This window comes from Anopheles coustani, chromosome 3, assembly GCF_943734705.1.
Source record: "Anopheles coustani chromosome 3, idAnoCousDA_361_x.2, whole genome shotgun sequence".
Classification (NCBI taxonomy): Eukaryota; Metazoa; Arthropoda; class Insecta; order Diptera; family Culicidae; genus Anopheles; species Anopheles coustani.
Window position 1 is genome coordinate 6,136,924 of NC_071288.1, and position 22,446 is coordinate 6,159,369.

At 46.0% G+C, this 22,446-nt stretch overlaps 1 protein-coding gene across 3 annotated transcripts in view; it reads right to left on the reverse strand.

The window, feature by feature from the left end:
• The window catches only part of LOC131260755 (uncharacterized), a 100,411-nt gene that overhangs the window by 14,403 nt on the left and 63,562 nt on the right, over positions 1-22,446 (reverse strand). The window contains exons 2-7 of one of the 3 annotated variants that reach the window (XM_058262566.1): positions 13,948-14,187; positions 12,526-12,758; positions 10,361-10,407; positions 8,949-9,070; positions 4,216-4,293; positions 3,477-3,533 (exon numbers count right to left, since the gene is read on the reverse strand). In XM_058262566.1, the coding sequence (XP_058118549.1) occupies positions 3,477-3,533; positions 4,216-4,293; positions 8,949-9,070; positions 10,361-10,407; positions 12,526-12,758; positions 13,948-14,187 (777 nt within the window). Of the gene's footprint in view, positions 1-3,476; positions 3,534-4,215; positions 4,294-8,948; positions 9,071-10,360; positions 10,408-12,525; positions 12,759-13,947; positions 14,188-22,446 lie in introns of those variants that run through there. The other 2 variants (XM_058262568.1, XM_058262569.1) reach the window with 2 other exon arrangements.

The window sequence follows — 22,446 nt, forward strand, 5'->3', positions numbered from 1 at the left end:
CTGGAGAAGTGAGTGAAAATAAAACAGTTTCTATCTTCTAAAAGGGAACGCCAGCGTGGCAACATGCACAGAACAAGCGGGACCATCGCCAGGAGAGCTTCCAAGAGTTCCGGAGAAGGGATCCACACGGGGAAGGAGCGTGGTAAGGGGTAGTGGGGATTTTGCAAACTTCCATAACCCTAAATTGATCTTTCCTATTTACACTAGCCTTTACCGAACCGTGTGCCCCTCTTTTTGTAGGAGATGGGGTGGAAACCCGCGGGGGAGATGGACTACTAAAAGGCTCCACCACCGGTTGTGAAAGGTTTGTATGTGTGCTTGCGGGTTGCGAAGTTCCTGCATGCTTCCGGTGTAGTGCTTACGAATTGCGAGCAAAAGGGACGCACGGTAAATGTTCCGCGGACAGGGCGCGTCGGTGGTGGTGGTGGTGGTGGCGAATTTTCCCGAACGCGAGAGATTACTTTCCATCCACCGTTGTTCAGGAGGGAAATATTCCCGTTGCAATATCAGGACTCCGCGAGACGCGCGCGCGAACTAACACACAACAAAAGTCACTACACAGTGGAACCAACGTTGTACACATGGTGGGAGGGTGGGTGGTGAGGGGGGGGGGGGGGGGGGGGGGAAGCGTGGTCAAACGGCGTGGCTCAAACCAGAGCGTGGAGATAACGGGGAGGTGGGCGTAATCTCTGGTAATAAATTGTATACAAAATACCTTCACCAGCGTCAGCCACGCTGGGACAAGGGATACACGTCTGTCAATGCCCGCGCGGATCCGGAAAACCGTCGGAGGGTGGGGGGGAGAAGGCCTTTAGGGGAGGTTGATGGGTGCATACTTTCCTGTTCACTAACAAGATTCACTGCCGTGTGCGCCGGTTTCGCTAATCCTTTAATTTCTGCTCCCTGGTTTATGTGGCGTTGCCCTTTTATCCGAAGTTGGCAGCTTTGTTAGCATCTCTCTTACATTTCGCTGCGAATATATGAACCTTTTCCACTAGCTTTGCTCGGTGGGAACATCCATCTACATGTTGCCATTCGTCATTTGACTTATTAGGAAAATCATATGAGTTTTGTTTCTCGTTGTATTTAAACGTTTCTTATGTGTAAAGTTTTACGCTCTATTGATTTAATGGAAATCTTTATTAAAACGACACCTTTACAAAATAACTAGCCTAGCTTCATTGACAAATTGAAGTTAGTCCTTCTCTATTCTCTCTCTCCTCTTTCGATACACACATGAACTACACAAAGGACACATACTTTTAACGACCTATATGACAGCGAATCACAACAGGATAACTACAGCTACGGTGCTCGGCACAATGAGACGCACAGCTTGGGTAAACTGGAAAACCACTGCCGGTGGGAAAAAGACTAACACTTGTTTTACCATAACCACCCAAAAGGTGTGCAAAGCAATACTCTTCGTACTTATCATATAACAATTAAATTTTCAACGATTCACCGTTACCGCACCTTATTAATTTTGAGTTTGCCAATTTGAACCACGCTTCACGAGTTTGACCGTGTGTTTAGAAACACAGCTTTGCGATAATTGGAACACAATTTGGCAAAGCTATTATTTGATTGCTTTCCAATCTTCGCAAAAGCAATATTATCGCAGCCTTGATTTGATTTAGTATACCAATTTTAAAATGTTTGTCTACCAAAAGATTTGTTATCGCAGTATTGATTTTGTTTCGTTATCCATTTGTAAAATAATTTTGTTGGAAAGTCTTTCGCTTAACATTTTACACGCCCCACCCCATCAATCGATCGAAAAGAGCCACGGGATTGCTTAATGAGTGTTGGCCGACCACACTCTTATAGTTGATCACTTCGAATCCAGTACGGTGAGTTGGAGTTGGAATAGTTTCGCTGGCGCGTTGCGTTTCGATGTGTGTGATAAGAAAGGCAATGTGTTTTTACATATTGGTATCGTTTATGTTGTTTTTTTGTTGTTGTTGCAAAAAGCGTAGGAAGAAAAAAGAGAAACAAACGAACAAACGAAAGTAAAGAAAAAAAACATGAAGCATTAGAGTATTCACAAATCAGTGACGGGAAGGTTCATCAATCTGGGCTAAAACATGTAAGCAACAAAAGCTCTGGAAAAAGGAGTCTACGTCAAAAATGAATGGTGATTTCTAAATCAACTAGCTCGTATGGTTCTTTTTCATGGCATGGCCCTTCCAGTGCAAGAGTAAAATTCGGAATGAATAACGTTGCAATGTTTACCTCTCAACATCTATAGTGCACTTTTTAATGATACTCGAAAGCATCATCAGTTTTATGAATTCACAACTGCAAACATGTTTCTGCCAAAAATAAACATCTACCCGTAATGAAGTCGTCCATCTCGTTCGCCAGAATCAAGCTGTAATTGATTTTACGAATCCATTTGCAATGCGTAAACTTGGGTAAATAATGAAAACGAGGTCAACATAAGCCTCCCCAACATGGCTTCCAATCGGGAACAAAAATATATGCAGGAAAAAGGTGCCCAAAAAACCCATTAACGAAAAGATTGCATGGTAAAGCCATGTTTCATTTCCCAATTGAGTGTAGCATGGAAGCCATAGTATAGCCATGGTAGAAAAAACCGTCAGCTTATTTTGATCGAAAATTTTTATCAGAATCAAATTTGTTTCTGATGCTACAATCTACAAACTATTTTTTATGTGCAATGTTTGTAGACATAGGTTTTTTTTATCAGATTTCAATGTAAGCGGATTGAAAGCTTTTGAAATTTTAGAAATGAGCAATAGAAAGCATTTGTGTTCAAATGAATATGATTTTCACTTGGTACGCCCAAAAGTACATTTCATGCTCATGGTGTTTACGGATATTCAGGTTGCCAACAGTTTCCTTCCACGAAATATAAGGGAACTCCTGAATAATAATTTAAATCACATTGACGTGTAATTTCACATAGTACTTTTCGATGGAAAAACGTATCGAAATGAAACTCATTCACCTCAAAGTTTCTCACAGTGAGTTTGAATTTGCACTAGAAGGGCCATCGAGGAAAAGCTACCGATTCTGGAGGGAAGTAAATTTCAACGTTCCATAACCAAGCCAAAAACAAAAAATGAAGCGAAGCTCAACCATTCGCACTGCGCACCCTTCAAAGGATCAAATATTAGCCACCGTAGCCAAATTTACAACCGTTCAGCAGAAAAAGGCATCGAAAAAGGAAACTTAAATGGACAAAATTGACCGTAGTAAAAATGCCAATAAACCTCGCAGATGATTCAGGATGTTTTTTTTTTTCTCGGGGGAAATGTAAAGGAAGACAAGCAAGGGGTTAGTAATCAGGTTTAGTTGAGTTTAGAAGTAAGGGAAAAACTTAAAATTAATCGTCACACCACTAGCAACGATGCAGTGGAAATGGTGGAAAAAACAAAACGAAATAGCCATAACAAGGACGTAGGGGGGTTGTGGGGAGAAAAATAGCATGCAAGTCACCTCGTACTTACCTCCTCGTGTTCGCGTTGAAATTTTTCCTTCTTCCGAAGAGCTTCCTGTATTTTTAGCTGTGCACGGAAACGAAAACAAAGGCAGATGGAAAACGGCAAGAAGGCAAAACGGAAACCCAAATGCCACGGAGAAAGAGAGAGAGAGAAAAAGAGAAAGAACGGAAAATTAGAATATAAAAAAGAAAAGGAAAACGGGGTAACGATAAATGCCGTGAAAACAAATGAGTTGGTTAAAAGTTTGAAGTGGCTTTCGACTGCACCAGTTTCCCGTCAGGAAGGCAAAGTGGCGCAATGTCACTTCGCTTTGCCGGTCGGTGAAGTTTTCGCCCGGTGCTTTTTTCGTCCATGTTTTTTCCTTTCCTCTACTTTCTAGTTCATCGCTAGTTCGCGTTCCGGTCCAGGGCCCAGTGTCCAGGACGAGCTGTCCCGTTTCGCTAGCGCGGTTACCGGGCCTTGGACGGCACCGCATGCTGGTGGGTTTTAATTTTCCGAAACGAGGTAACAAGCTTGGAAAATAATTAAACGTGTTGAGCGCAACGAGCGAGCAGCAGTGACGCGGCGAACAAACGGTGAGAGAACTGAAGCAATTTTAAACATTTTTCACTACTTTTTCACCCACTTGCAACACAGGCGCACCATCCCCCCGCGACCGGGCGGGCGGTCACTTCCGGTGGCATTTTATATCACCGGTCGCGGCGCTGCCGAATGGAAATTAAACTTCTTGCCCCGAAACACTTACCCTCTGGATGGTTTCTTCGAAACTCGGCTGCGGTCCACCGCCGTTCATTTGGAAATGTCTCAGTCTTTCGTTTTGTGACTGAAAAGAAAACAAGAGTAGAATCACTAGAGTGACAAACAAGCGAGCAGGAAGGGAAGGAAAACAAAAAAGGCAATCCCACAAACTGTTTCAAGTGCGAAATAACCGACCGGAGCTAACCGGCAATTATTGAAACAAAAATTCAACCACATAAATAGCGAACCGCCACAAAGCAACGCATTGAGCCATTTTTCAAAAAGTCTCGCCACCGGAAGTGCTGTGACGCGAAGCAGCGCAACTGCACGAATCACGCCGGCCCCGAACGGAAACCGCGTCTCACCGGAAACGAAAGCCTTCGGTCAATGGCGACGAACCGGGCCCCAATGGAAGCTATGAAAAACGGTACGACCGTGGGTCTGCATCTGAGGTTGAAAAGTTGGACAATTTGCATAATAAATTAAATGATTTTGGATTTTTTCGTTTTCCATCGCAACTTCCTGCCATTCTTGGCAGGGTTGAACACTTGCGAAGTATACCGCCACTACCGTGGGGCGTGAAGCTCCTTAGTCGCCGTTTTGGCAAGTCTTATTTGTTTTAGCGCAGCAATCAACCATTCGTTTCGGTGTTGCTTTACCGCTGCACATTTTCTCCCAGTTCTGTGATTCGTGAGTCACGGAAAAGCTGCAGGCAGGCAAGGGAAATCACTTTTCATTTTCTCAGCACCGTTCCTGAAAACACGCAAAGAGTTTGGTGGTTTCTTAACACTTTCCATGCATGCACTTCCGCTGCAACGCTTGTACAACTGTTAGCTGTCGCATGTATTTTATGGTGTGAAACGGAAACCGAAAAGTACTTTAAACGACAAAAAATGCGAAAAACATTTCTTCTGCCACGAGGCACAAAGAAAAGTGCCTCTATTCTTTTTTATTGTCATTTAAAAATTAACAAAAACAATCATAAAATGAAGGAAAAAATTATCTTGAACGATTCTAGCTATAAAAATGTAGTAAGTTCAAATAACATAATTGAAAACCAAATCACATACCAGGCGCCTCCATTTGAGCATGGGGCGTCTCCATTATTGGAATAAACACACATACAAAACTCGATGATTCATTTTGTTACTTTGATTTTGAGAATTTAGTTACGAATAAAACCGTTTCGATTCATTTAATACAATTATTCTAAATATCAATACTAAACTTGATAAAAATACGGGTAAAACATTTAGAGCTGGACATCAGCACAGATTTGTGTAACACTTTATGAAAATACAGCCAGCTGTCATTCATTTGCAGCTTCAACAATTTCATTATGTTGGACAACTGAAAGTAACACAAAACTACGCGTTCTTGTTCTTCGCAATCCCCGTTCTAAACAGAAAAGAAAACGAGAAAACAAAAATCCAAGTCGAAAACAGAAAGATCGGTGTTGCTCAAACTTCTAGGATTTTTGTTTTGCACGTGAGAGACAATTATAAGGCGAAATGAAAAATTGTTCTACAACTCGATGTAACATCCAAAGAAAGAGCACGGCGAGTGAAAGCAAATGGTGCAAACATTTCATTCAAAAACTGTCTACACGTCAACACTTTACTCTGGCCATAGAGAAAGTGCAGACAAAACTTCCAGTTTCCGTACACTAACGAATGCGAACGTTTGAAAGTCATCATCACTTGCATTCAAAAGTTTCACTGTCACATTGTGACTCATCAGCACAGCGGGCTCAACTTAAAGTAACTGAGATCAGTGTAACATTTTAGCATTGTTTTCATGCAGAAACTTTAAATTTACAAAAGTTTTAGAGCAAATAGTTGTGTCCTGACTGGATTTTTTTTCCAACCACCTGCAAGTATGAAGGATTTAGAAAACAAATGGTTTAAACGATGAATAATTAAAAATATACTGAAATAATAGCCTGCGCCAAGGGGCCTCAAGTGCCAAGCATATTTTCTTCCCCAACTCTTCACCGGCAGGTCAACAACCGGGCGAGTCTTATCATTGTACGTTTCTTTTTAAGCGCTCCCAGGCGAACCGTTAACCGAGAAGCCGAGTCCTTTTCTCCCTCCCTTCCATGTCTTATCGCACTCAACAAGCTGCCCCGACCCGACTTACTGCCTTCCCGAAGGCACAGACGGACAGACCGTCGGCTGTTGCATTGTTTCACCACTGCGCTTTGCGCCCCCTTGCCGAGGAAAAACTGGACTAACTTTTCCGAAACGCATTGCTTGGGTACACTTTTGACGAGGTTCTGAGCACGAAAAATATATGACGGTTGATGGCGTAGTGAGGGCGCCCGCGCAAAAAGATGATGGTTATGAAATTCGTTATTCATGTCTTTTCTACTTTTTTTTTCTTCTTCCACTTTTGCTTTCCTTCAACAAAGGTGAAAGTACGATTTATTCCAACCACCGCTTACGATCCCTCCATCCCAAAAGGCGCACAAAAGAACTTACACTTCTGGAAGAAGGCACCGCCGGTGGTGTGGAAGGCACCATGAAATGAAGTGCCAAAGTAAAAGGGGTTATGGCTTCCCCCTTCCCCCCCTTCCCCTCCCCTACGCTGTCGCTCCCGTTTCAATCCAACCGATGCGCAGGCAGCGAAGGATGGCAGCATAATTATGATTGCTATCATGGCACACCGCGAAGGCATGCACGGCAAAAATTGTCTCCAAAAATGTCGGAACGACGTCACGCAGAAGACACTTCCCCGTCTCGACCCCGTGCCCCGTCCCGTTTTTTTTTTTAGGGAAGACAAGCGACTCACTTCAGGCCCGTTATCTGACAACAGCAACAGGGGAGGCATAATTTTAAGGTTTTTTGTTCAAACCCCCGCAATCACGCTGGTGGCACATAAAGGCGCAGTGAAATTATGATTCTCCTGCATAAAACCCATGCGGGAGATGGGGCGATAGTGCGATGGATGTGCTCGAAAAGATGGAGATCTTAATTAGGTTGAACTTTTCATCTCGCTCAAGTGGGTTGGAATAATTTTACATTTTGTTTAAGGACTTGCATGTGCCTAGTAGGGACAAAGTTGTCTAGTCTTATTCCGTATGATTTTTGGAATTATTTTTTTAACCCATTTGAAAGCCGAAATCAGAAGTAAAAGTAATCAAACAGCATACGATGACTTGGGTAGCTTATCATGTAAGAAAGTGTTATTTAAATACTGTACAAAACAACCCAAAAAAGAAAAAAGTCAGCTGTATACTTACTCCAAATCTAACCCTGACTTTGACCATGAACTTACACCACACATCGTAAACACCGTGCCTCCCTTATTTACGCATTTTGCATACAGTCTTTTCCTGACTTCTTCATATATTGGAACGCGACTTCAAAACAAACAATGTATCATCAGCACCCCTCTTAGACAAACGCATTTTTCAAGTTACCAGAAGCGTGGTGAGACATCTCTTCACCTTCCGACGCTAACCTAGAAGGACTTGGGTGGGCATTCCCGGTTCAGCTGTGTTCGACACAAGCGCTGTGTGCAGGTGAGAGCAGCATCACGCGCTCCGGTAGGCCATCAAGTTCTATGCCACAAAGAAAAAAGAGCGCAACGAGCGTCTAGCGATGCAATGCATCACGGAAGGCGCACAAAAACAAAGAGCAATTAAAACTGCAACAGTGCAACGGGAGGGAGCAGTAGATGGAGGGGGGGAGGTAGTAAAAGGGAAGCAGTTTGTACCAGCCTGCCCGGCTGAGTGTCTGGACGACTCCCCTAATGTGACATGATACGTGCTGAAGTTGTTGCTGCATTCTGCCTGGCCGCCACACAAAAGGAGAGACGGAAGTGTGGCGCAGGACGCCGCTCGAAGGAACCACCACCGGAATTGCTCGAGCGTGTACGGAGCAAAAGAGAGAGAGAGAGAGCGAAAGTGATGCTGCTTGAGTGGGTGCACACTTGGCTGATTGCTTACTCGGCACGGGAGACAGACACGGTTCTCAAGTGCTTCGAGGCAACTGTTTTATCCGTTGCCTTCGTCGTGTAGTGTACGTCGATATCTTTCCCATCCCGACAACGTTCCTTCGCGAGCCTCCTTTTTACATTGCCATCAGCATCAACGAACCGTTGTAAAGGACGCGTCGTCAACCGTCGGAGGAAAAACGCATTCGCGCGATAGAAAACAACCTACGGAGACGGACGTGTCTCAAGGATATCATTGACAGGGGATTCAGTCATCTTTCGTCAGCTTGCGACCCAACGACACGTTTCGCACTCCCGACGTGGGATTTTGTATCGACTTTGCGCTTCGAAAGATGAATAGACAACAATTATAACTAATGCATGTGTGTCATGCATTTCTATTAAAGCCTCCATTTGGACGTAATAATATTTCCTGTGACGGATGGTGCGTATTATTATGCCAGCAATCATTCACATGCGTCATACAGCTTGCAGCAAGCAGCATTACTATGCCTACAGCCATTTGAAGACGAACCAGGTTTGATGGCTCAAAACAAACAAAAATCGATAGACTTGCCTTCGCCCCATTTACGGACCTCATCTTGCGATGCTATCAAAGACTTCATTCAGTTTTCAATCGACGTATATCTGCGGTTTCGTTGCGATGCATGGCATCCGTCTTTGATTTTCCGCCCGCTTTCGTCGTTGCGGTGTGATTACGCTCTCGGTGTAAACAAACAAAATAATAAATAAAAAAAAAAGGTACCACCACTCAAAGGGCACATTCATTCACAGCTTACTTACCCTCGACTGCGTCGCTGTGCCGCCGCTGGTGTTTTGATTCGATCTATCACGCCTATTAACAGTCTTTAATCCTCTCAAGAGTCGCGCCAGCGTCGTCCGCTTTTTACTGGTCTCCCGACCGTCTGTAGTGGTGGGGTAGGGGTGTAGTGGATGAAACGAAAAAGAAAAGAAAAATCACAGAATAAAGTACCCAATGAGCATCCGGACACTTGGCGCTGCCCACGCGAAATGCTTTCGAAGTTCGAAGGCTACGCTGAGTGTGTGTGTGTGCGATGTTTGGAAAGGCGGCTGTAGAAGTTTGTAGTTCGCTCGCTGTTCCCATTGAGGCTGGAGCCCGTTTGAAGTGCGCCCTTCACTTCATCTTCGACGCGGTGGCGTATTTCGGAGAGCTGTGCGTTTGAGAGTGCCTTCAGTTGGCCTCTGGCCGTCTGGCTGTCCATCATCCGCTCGGTGTGCACCAAAGTGGCACGGAGTTGGACCGCGGCCCGGGGTGAACAACAGCGTTTCGTAACGACATAAAATGGTACAATTTATCACCGTATTTTACTGCGCGCCGAGGATGCTGCTCGATAGCGATAAAAATAAATTAACAATCGCAAATTTGCGGACATTCACGGTTCGGTTCAACCATTTTCCGCATAAGCAGGCAATCGATTTGGTCTTTGTCTCCTCTGCTCCAGTTTCAAAAACAACAAACCCAAAAGACTAACCTTCTTTATTTGACAATCGAGTGATTTCAAAAGAAAGTTTGTGGCATGAAGTCTTTCAACACTTCGTAACTGATAATAAGTGCATAAAATTCATGAAAATACATACAAAATCCTTTTGCGATGGTAGTCAACATAAACCGAAAGTCTATAACGACCTTAACGCCTCGATTGTCCGCTGTCTGGCCGGACGTAATCCGATGATTATGTCCCACACGGCGCGGCTGATGGACCAATAAACATTCGCAGATCATCTCCCGCCCCGCCAACCGTCGTTCGCACTTCGCTCCACCGCAAAGGCCACGCTCGGCACGCACCTCCGAAACGGAACACGCTCCCCAATCGGACATGGCACGGGCATGGTACGAGAGCGCACACCGAGGAGCGCCGTTTTGGATAATTTATCTCAATTATTACGCCGTTTTGTTGTGTGCCTCGGATGCGATGATTTATTTGGCGTCAAATTAGGCACACAATCCCCGTAGGAGGAGGGCCCGTGGCTGATGGGAAATAAAGTGGCTCGCTGAGTGCGAGTGCCTCGTCGCGAGGCAGGGAGGAGGTCTAAGGGGCACCAAATATAGGCACCTGAACGGGATGTGCGTAAAGTGACCGGGGGCAGCGCGAAGTACGTGTGTTCGCTCATCGATGATTGACAGCCGCTACTGGCTGCGTCGTCGCATTCCGTGCGTACGAGATGATACTTACCCGTTGGTGGAAATTCGTAGAAGTATGCTGATCGTGGGCTGAGACAGCTGGAAGAGAGAGAGAGAGAGGAAGCAAGCGGAAAAAGGTGTGATCAGTATATAGCGCGACTTGACTGCGACGAAAGTGAATGCGGCAGTGAGAGTGTGATAATTGCGTACAAACTGTCTGGGATTTAAATTATATTTACGGACACTTTAAACGGGTGCCAATTGGAAACATTTCACGTCACAAAAGACTGGCAGAGGGAATTAAATTTCCAATATTTTAAAAATTGTCACGTGTGGAATTGACACAAATAAATTATAAAAATAACATCGAGGGTATGTACACATAATATTTTGTTGAGTTTATCTCAAAACTAGATAAAATTAAAATTCATTGCCCTCCGACGGCTCATCGCTTTCAACGTCCATCTATTTGCTACCAGACAAACAACCAATAATTCATTTATTTTCGAACGGGCCACTTTTGGCCCATTCAATACGAGCCACCCAGTTTGCGTGTGTGTGTGTGTGTGTGTGTGAGTATGTGCAAATTTTCCGATTAGAACTGTCGTCACCTGCATACCTTCACCGCCGCCTGCGACTCGCCACGGTCGCATACATAATTGAATACACAAAAGGGACCACTAATGGTCACCACCACCGTTGTTTTCCATCCCCCCCCCAGGGGTGGAAAAATTCCCAAAACTTCACCATCCCGGTCCGATTTGGTGCAACTTCGGTGACACCTTAAATAAACGATCACATCCATTCGGGAGAGCGTTCTGCTTCTCTGGCCATTTGCTAATGAAAAGATGGCTGGCGCTTTTCCATTTCTGCCTGCCCCCATTCCGGCAGGGGGCTCGTTTTTCCGATTGGAAAAGCCATGAAAATGCAATTGATTGCGAAGGATACACGAGTCAACAAAAGGGCGAAAAAAAATGTTTCCGTAAATCGGACCGAACGAACTCAGGACGCCGGTACGGTGCCGTCCATTAGAAAGTGGAGGTAGGCCTTCGAGGTTGAGGAGTTGCATCGGGAGGCCCCGAAAGGCCACCGGTGTGTGTGTTCGTTGTTTTATCGTGGCATATTTTACTGGCACAACGAATCAATGGTAGGCATCGGGAGGCCCGTTGTGCCGCTCGTTATTGGTATTGAATATGAAACGGAAATAAAATACGCCCTCCACGGATCCCGGGGTTGCATTTTAGGGGTCCCATTACGTGAGTATCGCGAGCCGTATCGCTCGCTGGCGCAATCCTGACGCCGATCCTGCCGGGGACGAACGGAGAAGAGGGGAGGGGCCGGGCCATAAACAATCATAGCATTTGCGATAAAACATGCATCTATAATAATATGAAATATGAATAATTTATTACAATATAATCGATACGGGCAACCCCGAGCACCGTCATCATGTTGCATGGCAATCGGCGAAGGCAACTCATGTATGTGTGTGTTTGTATGTGTTACTGTATTGGAGCACGTGTCCGGTATGTGCGATGACAGCGCCAACAGTGTGATTCGCTGCACCCGTTCCACCTTTCCGCGCAATATTTGTTATTCTTTGTCCTGCTTTATTATAAATCAAAAGCCGCACGGCGGAATCGATGTATAAACGGTCGCCTCAGACCCTCGAGGGTGCGAATAAACAATTAAGGGCGTACAGTGGCAGATCAAACTGTTGCCACTTACGGGTCGATTGATTGAAAATATGGTGTTATGAATAAGTATTTCGAATCAAGTGTATTCCACACGAGTTTATCTATTGAAAACTCCTCGATGAAAGGCTAATTCAATAGGTCTCTTGTTCAGAAATCCAATAATTGATTTTGTTAAAGAGCTGTACAAGGTGTCAGTAGGAAAAAACTTATAAAAATAAAAAATAAACAATTATGTTTAGCATTGTACGTTCCCATTTAACATATTTTTATCGAGCCTTAAGAGATAATAGGATGGAAGTGAAGTTTAAAGATAAACAATAACATGTCGAAAGGATGAATTTAAACTACCTTTAAACCATTTAACATATTTTTATCGAGCCTAAAAAGATAATGGGATGGTAGTGAAGTTTAAAGATAAACAATAACATGGTAAAAGTATGAATTTAAACTATCTTTAAACACTGGTGTAATAAAGTAACAATCTTCAAATCAATTAAAGATACATTTTCGAATGATTTACCTTTGCTGTGCAGCAGCACTGTTGGCAGGTACGTTGGTGGAATTTTGTGATTGTTGTGGTTGTTGCTGTTGGGATTGCTGTTGCTGTGGTTGCTGCTGCTGCTGTTGCTGCTGTTGCTGCTGTTGCTGTTGTTGCTGCGATTGGAGCGTCGTTCTGGCCACCCTGGGAGCGAACACGCCGTATCCGAATCCATAAATTTCGTCCTCCTCCTTATCGGACAAACAGCTCGAGGGCTATACGCGAGAGAGAAGCGGGAGAAGAAGTGGAATTGGAAAATGAAAACAGACACAATTTACAAAAGAAAACCCGCGTTCGAATTGCCAACCGAATGGCAATGGAAAGCCCACCCGACCTCCAATGCTGCCGATCAACACGGACGCATATCGAAGCGGGTTTTCCCCCGCGGGCAACGCGCTAGACGCACCAAAGCATAAGAAAGCAGCATAAAGGGCCGGATAATCCCGAAGGACTGCGCACGACGAATGCGGACAGAATTTGCAATTTAATTATAACAATTAAACGTGTCTCTTTCGATTGTTTGTCTGCCTTCTGCGCGTTCGTCGTTTGTTTCCAATGCGGAGGTGCAGACCGAAAGCAAACCCTCGCTAGCCAACGAATTCCGCCGGGAGGCAAGTAATCCGTTTAGCGCAGGGAACATCTTCTTTTCGAAGAACTGCCGCGTCCCCAAGCGAGCCCGCGAGGATGTGGTGTTTGTTATTTTCCTCTGCTGCCAAGACGCAATTGGATTGCGTTTCCGTGCCCTGTTATTTGCCGGAACCCAGCCCAGAGCACAGATGGCGCTCGATGTGACCAATTTTCTCAAATGGATGCGTTTACGTTCGACTAATTCGAGCCGCATTCGCATTCGTTCGCCCGCGGGATGGTTCCACCTGGAACTGAAGGCTTGATTGAAGACCACACAGATTGGCCGAAAATAAACAAACAACAGGACAGGTTGTTGTTTCAGTCCTACCTGCGGAAGGGTTTAGTAATACGTGATAATTTACGCGCGGGCTTTTTTTCGTATCGACCAAACAACTTCTGAGTTGCAGATCCACTCGAAGCTGGAGTATTAAACCGTTCCCATCCAAGTCGTATCCTTTTCCGATTCGATCTGGGTGGCAGACGGCAATTAGGGTTTGGTGGCCATTTGCAGTGAGGAAAAACTAACACATCGAAAGAAGAATTTTGGCCACCAGGTGGCTGAATTTTTCGGAAAAATTTTCCACGAGATTCTTACAGGACTTTTATTTTTCCATTCTTTCAAACGCAGTTACTTATTTAAAACAAGAAGAAAATTGTCTAAATATTTGTAGAAAACAAATTTAATACCAAATAAATAAATGCATCTAGCAGGAAAAAATCATTTTACTATAGAAAAGAAATCAAATCAAATCCATAACCCAAACAGGATCTGCTTACCGAATACTTTCCCGGCACGTAGATCGGCTGGCTGTGGCTGTTTGGCAAGCCGCCGTGGCAGGAGTTTCCCCGGTGGCCCCGGATCAACCCCCCGCCGCCACCGGACGAGCTGTGGGGACTCCGCTCCGACCAGGCCCGCTGCCGGGCCTCCTCTAGCGCTGCCAGGACCTCGCCGAACGGTGCCATCAGCATTTCGCAGTACACCGACGCCAGCCCCTCCAGGTGTCCGCGGGCGCCATCCTGCGAAAGGCGGGAAAAGAAGAGCGAAAAGCAATGTGTAAGCGTAATGAATTACTCAGTCGAACAAAAAAGCGAAGCGAACGAAATAAACAACGAAATTACATCAACACAAACCAGCGCTTACATAAACTCATACCGAATTTCATAATTAACATCGCAGGAAGAGGAAAAGGGAAAACCCGCCCCCCGCACACATCACAAAACCTCAGTTTGTTCCCATACGTCAAACTATGGTGGAACAAAACCCATTGTTTTTTTTTGGGGTTAACTCTCTTCCTTTTTCTTAGTCCTTTAGTCCCGTCGACAGTGTGTTCGTTCGGGTTCGTTAGGACGCACAAATTCCCGTTCGTCGACCCGTACAGCGGTAAGCCAGGCCCCATTGGTAATATAATGCATCAAGAAATTTGAGCTGCATTCAAAGGACTACGCTTTCCGTTTGGGTTTTGGCGAATGTGCATATATGTTTATTAGACGCCGCAGATCCTCACTCTCGCACATTATGCCGATGTCGAGGACAAAAATATCACGAGTCCAATTGCTCAAATGTCGAACAGTAGAGAAAAGAGTTGATAGGATATTTTCATATGTTTAATAAAATTACTTACACTTTCGTGATGAATTGACAAACACGAGCGAGAGAGATTGAAATAATTATCCTAATTTGAGTGATGTTTTCGAACACACTCCCATTGTGCAAGAACCGGCAGAATGGGCGGACAGCAGGTCGGCTGCAAGCCAATCAGTGTGCACTCTTCTTCTGTATGCACTTCACCGCACACTTGACAGCTGAATGCAATCAGTGCTCGAACGCAGAACCGATCGTGCGGAAGAGAACCCCAGGTGATCCGGTGCCTCCCCTCCCTGCCAGCACACTGACCGTCCGGCCCACATCGGTGTGCTGCAGTTTCTGGTGTCTTAAACATGCCGGCAAACGGCCTGCTGGGGGCAGGTTTACCTTTGATGCATCACTGCCATATAGCCAGTCGGAGGCCCCGAACGAACGTCGTCATCGTCGTCGTCGTCGTCGTCGTTGTCGCCGTCAGCACCGCACTCTCGGTGCCGCAGGAAGCGAACCACAAAGCGACATCATTAATTAAGTACCCAATTAAGCCTGCCGTGCCCTCCCGGCGAGCCCCCTCGCCTCCGTCACCAGCCGTTGAGTGGAGGCTTGGAGTCCCCGCTGATTGTGCTTTACGCGAGCGCAATGGCAAAGGACAATAGATCCCAGAAGAAACCCAGAAAGTGAAAGGGATCGCTCGAGTGACAATACCCCTTTCCGTTCCGGATTGCGGAGGATCGGCGGCCGGAAAGAGGTCAGGGTCAATGGAAGGAACGATGTTTTTCGGGAAGGCAAACAGAACAGCAAAATACCGGAGCAAAAATTACCCTTCCGAAGGATTTCGCCGGGCGAACTTGAGGAGCATAAGGGCATCGGCATACAACATGGCGGCTAATGAAGTGTAACGAACCGGTGACGATACGGAACTACATGCCGGCCTGACGGTAGTATGGCTAATTTTTTTTTCGGTTTTATTTCCTTTTGGGTTGATTTTCGTGAGTCTTGAAACATAATACGATTTAAGACGGCTAAAGGATAGAGTCGGCCCAAAAACGAATCGGCCATCGACCACACCATTAGGCAATCGGTAGGACACACCTCTTAACCCTGCTAGGTAGTGTCAGAGGAGAATGTAAAGGGAGCAGGAGTCCTCCCGCCTATCGCCGGGTTGCGTGAGTTCATGCAGGCATGTCCTGCGCTCAAAGTACCACATACAGGTGAAAAATAGTGATTTCTGACGTTCTTTCGTCACACTCGTTAACGTCTTAATGCAAACAGCTCGAATTACCCGCACACAAATAGCCAAATAGCACTTGAGCACACCAGGGTGAGTGTGTGAGTGCAGGAATTGGCCACTCCTAACGGCAAGCGGACGAACGAAGTATCCTGCACGCGACCAACGTTTCAATTAGGTCCAAGGCTTGGAAAACTCGTTGCGTCATTAGATTAATTGATTCATGCACTTGGCCACAAGGAGCGGACGAGACTGTTTGTGTTGCATGTACCAACCAGCTTCATGAGTCCTTGAGCTTCCACTATTGAGCTTGCATTCCAAGAAACCATATAAACTCCTCGCGAGCAATAACATAGCTTTATTTTGCTCCGAATTTCCAGGAATTGTTAATCCTATTTTGCTGCAGTGCCATATCGCAACGGGGAAAACTATTTACAACCATTTTCATGCGAAGTATTTGCACTACCAATGGCCTTGCATTGAATGCGTCAGGCGTAGTGTTCCGATGGTGCTTTTGATTAGTTGAATGCAAAAGTGGACGTGCATCAAACTTTTCCAGCAATGGCAAATTATAGTACGATATTGAAATGCTATATTTTTCCTCGAATTCACAGAGTATTTTGAATAATCTCAGCATCAAAGTACAGATATAGCAAATAAACTCAAAAACGCTGCGACATAGACAAGGTTGGCCATCCCTGAAGATGTTCGGTCTGCCTGCAACGGGTGTCAGAGCGTATATTTGCTCTGTTGAATGTAGGTTTTCCATCACCCTCCGCCGAGCGGAACAATCTCGACGCACTTCAACACGCAACGTCTACGCTTTGTCTAACACGCAAAAGGATCACTGAAGCCGCCTTCACAAGTACGCTGGTATGCGGAACTGGGTTGTATATATTTTTCCTTTCACCTCTTTATCAAACCGACGCACAATCGCACTCGGCGCCGAAGATAAACAATGGTGCTTTGTTTCTCCTGCCTCAATAAAGGACTAAGCTGAATGAAAATGTGGGTATGAGTGTGTGGTTGTTTATGTTTTGCAGCGTAGTGTTACTAACGGGTAAGTGGATTTAGCTCACGAATGTAGGTGAATGGAATATGTTTCACATACCGTGTAAGCCGTTTTCGCATGCATATTTTTAAATCACGTCAACGGTTCCGCCGTTACTCAACCGTAAATTGGTTTCACGCTATTAATGGAGAATTTTTCAAGCAAATGATGTGATTATTTTTTCCCAAAATAGGCATTAGCACTTAAGAAAGGATATTTAATTTCGTTTTGAATAATCAGTATTATCTTTAACAAACATCACAAATAAATTGAAAGATATAAATCTGGTAAAATAGAATGATTCAAAGCTTTTTTTCTAGTATCATTAAAGAACCCTCTGAAAATATTATAGCTCCTACCGTTCAACTGATCGAAATGTTTCTGTGCGATTCGAGAGACAGCGTAAAAAAACCGGGAAAAAACATAGAACAATGGCAGGCTTGAAAAACAAACTCACTAAAATCAATATCCCAACCACAAACGGTGCGTTTGCCACCTTCATGGTGTTGTTTGCCGTTTCGTTAGATCCCCGACTTCTTCGCAGCGCCCCATTAGACTTCGCAGCACCAGGTTCCCCAATTTAGCCACCGGGCAAACCCTTGGTCATGGTGGAAAACGGCAGAAGAAAAACACATTCCCCGATGGGGCTGGCGCACAGCAATTGAAGAGCTTTTATTAACTCAAAGCCGCCTCCTGTTCAAACACATTCTACCCGCGCGCACCCACACACACACACACGCACAAACACACGAACCGGCCGCCACGGCCAATATCCTTCTCCACCTGGCCAGGATGAATAATTCAGCCCGCCAAAATGTCGAAAGCAATCGGTGCGGATTCCGTTCCGCACTGTGTGAAGCCGCCCCTTTCTGGAGCTCGACAAAACCTCGCGCAGACTACGGGCCATGCAAAAAGGGACGCCCGGTGTCGACGACGACGACGACTTGTGCATTTTGGATCCAACCTTTTTTTCCTGCTCCTCCTGTCGCCTTCATTTTCGTTTTCGTTTTGATAGGTTTTTTTTGCGACGATGTTGTTTTTAAGGTTTTCCAGCGAGGCCTTTCCGGATTTCCTCGGCCGAAACTAGTCCTACCTGCCCAGCAATCAGCGTGCCACGCCTGGATGAGAAGGGCGGCAAAGAGGGCTGGGGGCCGGTGGGCGATTTGCGGGAAATGGACGGAAAATGTCAAATCGAAAAACGTGCCCGGCATTTCGTGGTTTGAACGTGGCGGCCGTACACGTCATCTAATGGCGCCGAGGAGGCCGACCGAGACGGGTCGACGAAATTGAGTGGTATTACCCGAAGGGGCGGGGGGAAAGCAGGAATTTCTAGTTCTGAAACACATAGGAGAAGGAATTGGGCAACATGTTCCAAGGCGAAGGGGATGGTGACACTAATTTGCATACGGTACGGATTTCAATTTCCCGACCGACCCAAAACTCCTGCCCCGTATCGGGAAGAGAAGATAGCGCCGTCGGTGCGTCAGGAGCGTTTGGTTTGGATTTCTTTCGCTCTTTTACCGAACCTGGTGTGGTCGTACCAAATGATGCGATGGGCCCGAAACTCGAGGAGGATTACTTAGTTTTGAAATGTACTTCTGTTTTTCCTTCCACCATGACCATGATCAAAGTTATTTTAAGCAAATGGAACAGACATGCCGAAATAACGTTCAGGAATCAGCCGTTCAAAGATTTTTTGTAACATCGAGCAAAGACTTTCTTTTCCCCCATTTTCACACTGTATAATTTGAATCAATTCGTAGTGCCTAATACGCACTTATAGCTAGGTTTCTAAACATCTACTGGTTCTTTCGAGATTACATCGCGTGAAATGTTCCTACACTCCTTAACTTGTCATCCAATTCCTTCACTGATTATTGGAGGTGACAAAGTCGGATCAAACCAACAGGAAGTGGCATGACACGTAGCATACGAAAACAAGGTTAATTACACACTACTGCCCAAAGATGAGCTGTTTTATCGGAGTCCAACCAGTCGGGAGTGTTGTAACAGAGCAAACAGCGGTCATCCCCCAACGTAATCCAACGAACCAGGAAGGTAGGATAAAAGAATTATCTATCCGGTCAGAACGGAGATCCTGCGGACATATGTCTGGTTCGGTGGTACGTCAAAACTCAGAAGTCCATAATCCGGTCTGCCCTGCAGCTGCAGCCCGATGTACGAAGTGTTTGTCGAGCGCAGCATTCATGGGATGTTCCATAAACTACATCTAGCACGACATAGATTGGGCCCGACACGTCCCCCGGATCTGACCCGGTCAAAAGATTACCCGCCCGAGCTCGACCCACGGTACCGGAGATGTGGTGAATTCGGGACCGTGGAGCGTACTGCTTTGCCGGGACAAACCACTGACCAGCGCGACGTTGTCATCCGTTCCGGTGGTCACCGTTCACGAAGTTAGCAAATCATCAGCGAAGGAATATTAAACGAATCAAAAAGCCATTCGGACCGTGTCACCGTACCGTAACTTATCCTTCTCCGTTCCAGATTAGCAGCGTCCAGATGACGACGGTGGCCAGAAGCGGGGCACTGAAGTAGCATCTCCATCCTTGAGTACGAGTGTGAGAGCTCGACTCTTCCGGTGCAGAAGATACAACGGACACTCACCGAAGGTACACGAACCCAGGATCTCTCGGACGGCGCGAGCGATGGCCGCCATCCATTTCCTGTCAATTTATTATGCATAACGTGGCTCGTTACGGGCTTGCCGGCTCGGAAGCAAGGCCCGGGATCATCGAGCCGGGTATGTCTATGCCGTCTCGGGATTGCTCTGAGCACGCGACCGGTTGATTTTCATTTCCCTCCCCCACCCCGAACAACACGAGAGCGAATGTTCGGCTGGGGAATGATTTTTACATGATTTTTCCACATGCTTCCACAACTCTTTGTCTCTTCCTCTCTCCCGCTTTCTCCACCGCATGACGTGGAAAAACGACCCAATCCTGTATGGTGAAAGTGCCACCGTCCACCTTGCAACCCTCTCCCGGAGCCCGCGAACTCATGAATTCCTGATGAGCTTTGATTTTACCCCGGAGTTTACAGTGCGCCCGCCACGTGACCGTGCGGGAAAGGGACGCTATAACGCGGTTCCGGATCCGGTCGCCTCCGATCCGTCGGTGCGTAACGCACCATAACCCGAAACCAGTCCGTCACTCGTGCGTGCAGCAAAAACTTTGATCCAAGACCAGAAGGCCGCTCGCGACGAGAATCGGTGCGCAATAATTTTGCCATCCCACTCGAAGAGCGACTCCGAATCCGGAGCTGCGGGAACGTACGGTCAAATAATTCATCGTAATGCCCCTCCCCATGTCCCTTCAGCAACACAAGCATCCGGTGCCCGGACAGCCAGGATGGATGTTGTGGCGATGCTCGAATGAATCATAACCAGCAGATTGTTCCGTGGCAGCTCCAAACGGTGCCGTGCGCTTTTCATCAACCGGAATATTAACGCGGATCCACGAGCCGGGTCGCTCCCGGAGGCACCGGGAGGTGATTGAATAATTAATTTACCGACGAAATGATAAATACGCTCGCGAACGCGATCGCAAAACAGGGCAATTGTGTACCCGAAACCCGCGCCGTTCCGGAGCGTTCGGTGTTCGGTGTCGTGTGTTTGTGTGTTTGAGCGGCCACGCGAACAGTACGTGGGTGTATCGGTTCGGCACGCTCGATACAAAATTAAGCCACTGCGGTACACTTTGCACACGGGTCGGCAAACAATCGACCACTTTCGAGGCAGCTCACACTTTAATCCAGTTTTGTGCTGCTACGGGCCCAGCTCGAGTGCCTTCGCGGAGCCCTACGGAGTCAAACGAGGAGCCAAAGCAATGGAAATAAATTCAATTTCTACACACGGATAACCGTCCTCCGGACGATCGAACCCAGCTAACCCCACCGAAAGCTCAACAAACCTTTATTTTATTGCAAGACTACATGCAAAAGTGTAGCGGAAAGAAAGGACAACAATCGGTTTCTGCTGCTGCTGTTGCTGTTGCCCCGGTAATCCTACTAATTCTATTTCAATAAATTTTACAACCAGTTCTTTACTGTCCTACTCCGGCCATTTGGATCCAGGACCCTTGGCAGCATCCAGGTCAGTGAGCTTTGTTTAGCACAGTGAGGAAGGTTTCCATGGAAACACGAAACCGTTATTTTCTAAATGTTTTTCAAGAAGACAAAAATAACTAAAGCCTATTGAGGCACATTATTTTGCTGTAATATCTGTCAAGGAAATATATTATATAACATATCAAGTAAAAAACATTATATCACACATTTCCACATAAAGCGTAATTCCTTATCAAATGAAATACCAAACAAACAAGCAGAGCTAATTTCCCAATTTTTTATTTTGCTAATTTTGATTTAATTTTCGCCATGAAACCAGGTGCTCCCCCATAGTGCAAGTTTGTTCAACACGGGAGTGCTTGATGCAGAGCTCCGTACAAGAGTCTTGGATTAAGGAGGCTTAAGTGGAAGTTCGATTTCTGCAACCTCTGTCGTTTTTTGTCGCCTTTTGTCTATCTTTTGCCCTGCACCTTCACAACACCGACAAATATTTTTCATGGAGGTTCTTTAGGTTATGTTGGCCAGTACCTTGAACTAAAAATGCAACTAAAACCCTTTCAACCGTTGGGTCTAAGCTTTTTATAAAGCCGGGGCGATTTTGCTCGATTGGACAAAGCACGTTAGTTATTGATTCAATTTTTCATACGTACAATTTTCCGCCTGTCAACAGGGTTTCCACTGCCGATGGTTTAATTATACAACACACTAAGAAACCCTTTGTGCGTCACGAACCATACCCAACGACCCCCACCCACGGTTGTCAGTAGCGCATGAAATCAAAGCTGACAACCCACTGCCAAAGCAGCTCAAAAGTTGCGAATTTTCTTAACGTTTTCCGATCCGCTGCGATTTCGGCAAAACATTTTCCCTCACCGATTCCGAAACAGTCAAGGCGGTAGGATGGTCTGCGTGCCAAACCCCCGGGTCAAATTTCTCTGGGAGGGTGGGGGAGGCGGTTCTCTTGAAACTTGCCGGCATGTCAACGAACGGCAAAAAGGCAAAAGACACAAAAAGCGCACCAGGCTGTCAAGCACGACGTCTAACTTTTCGGCGACGAGGACACGCCGCAGAGCGCCTTTTCGGTACCACTCAACTCGCTCGCCGCCAATCGAACCGCACCTCCGGGCGGTTTTCAGGGTGAACATTTCCCAGCTAATATTGGCCATCCGATTCGTCCAAGACATGCCATCGACCGCGTCGGTCTTGGGGAAACGGAATATGAATCGGATAAATTTATTCAAATTATGGTTTTGTTATGTAAATAAAATTGTTTTATTTTCCATTTCCCACGCAAGGTCACAGCCATACCAATGCTTCGGGTCTACT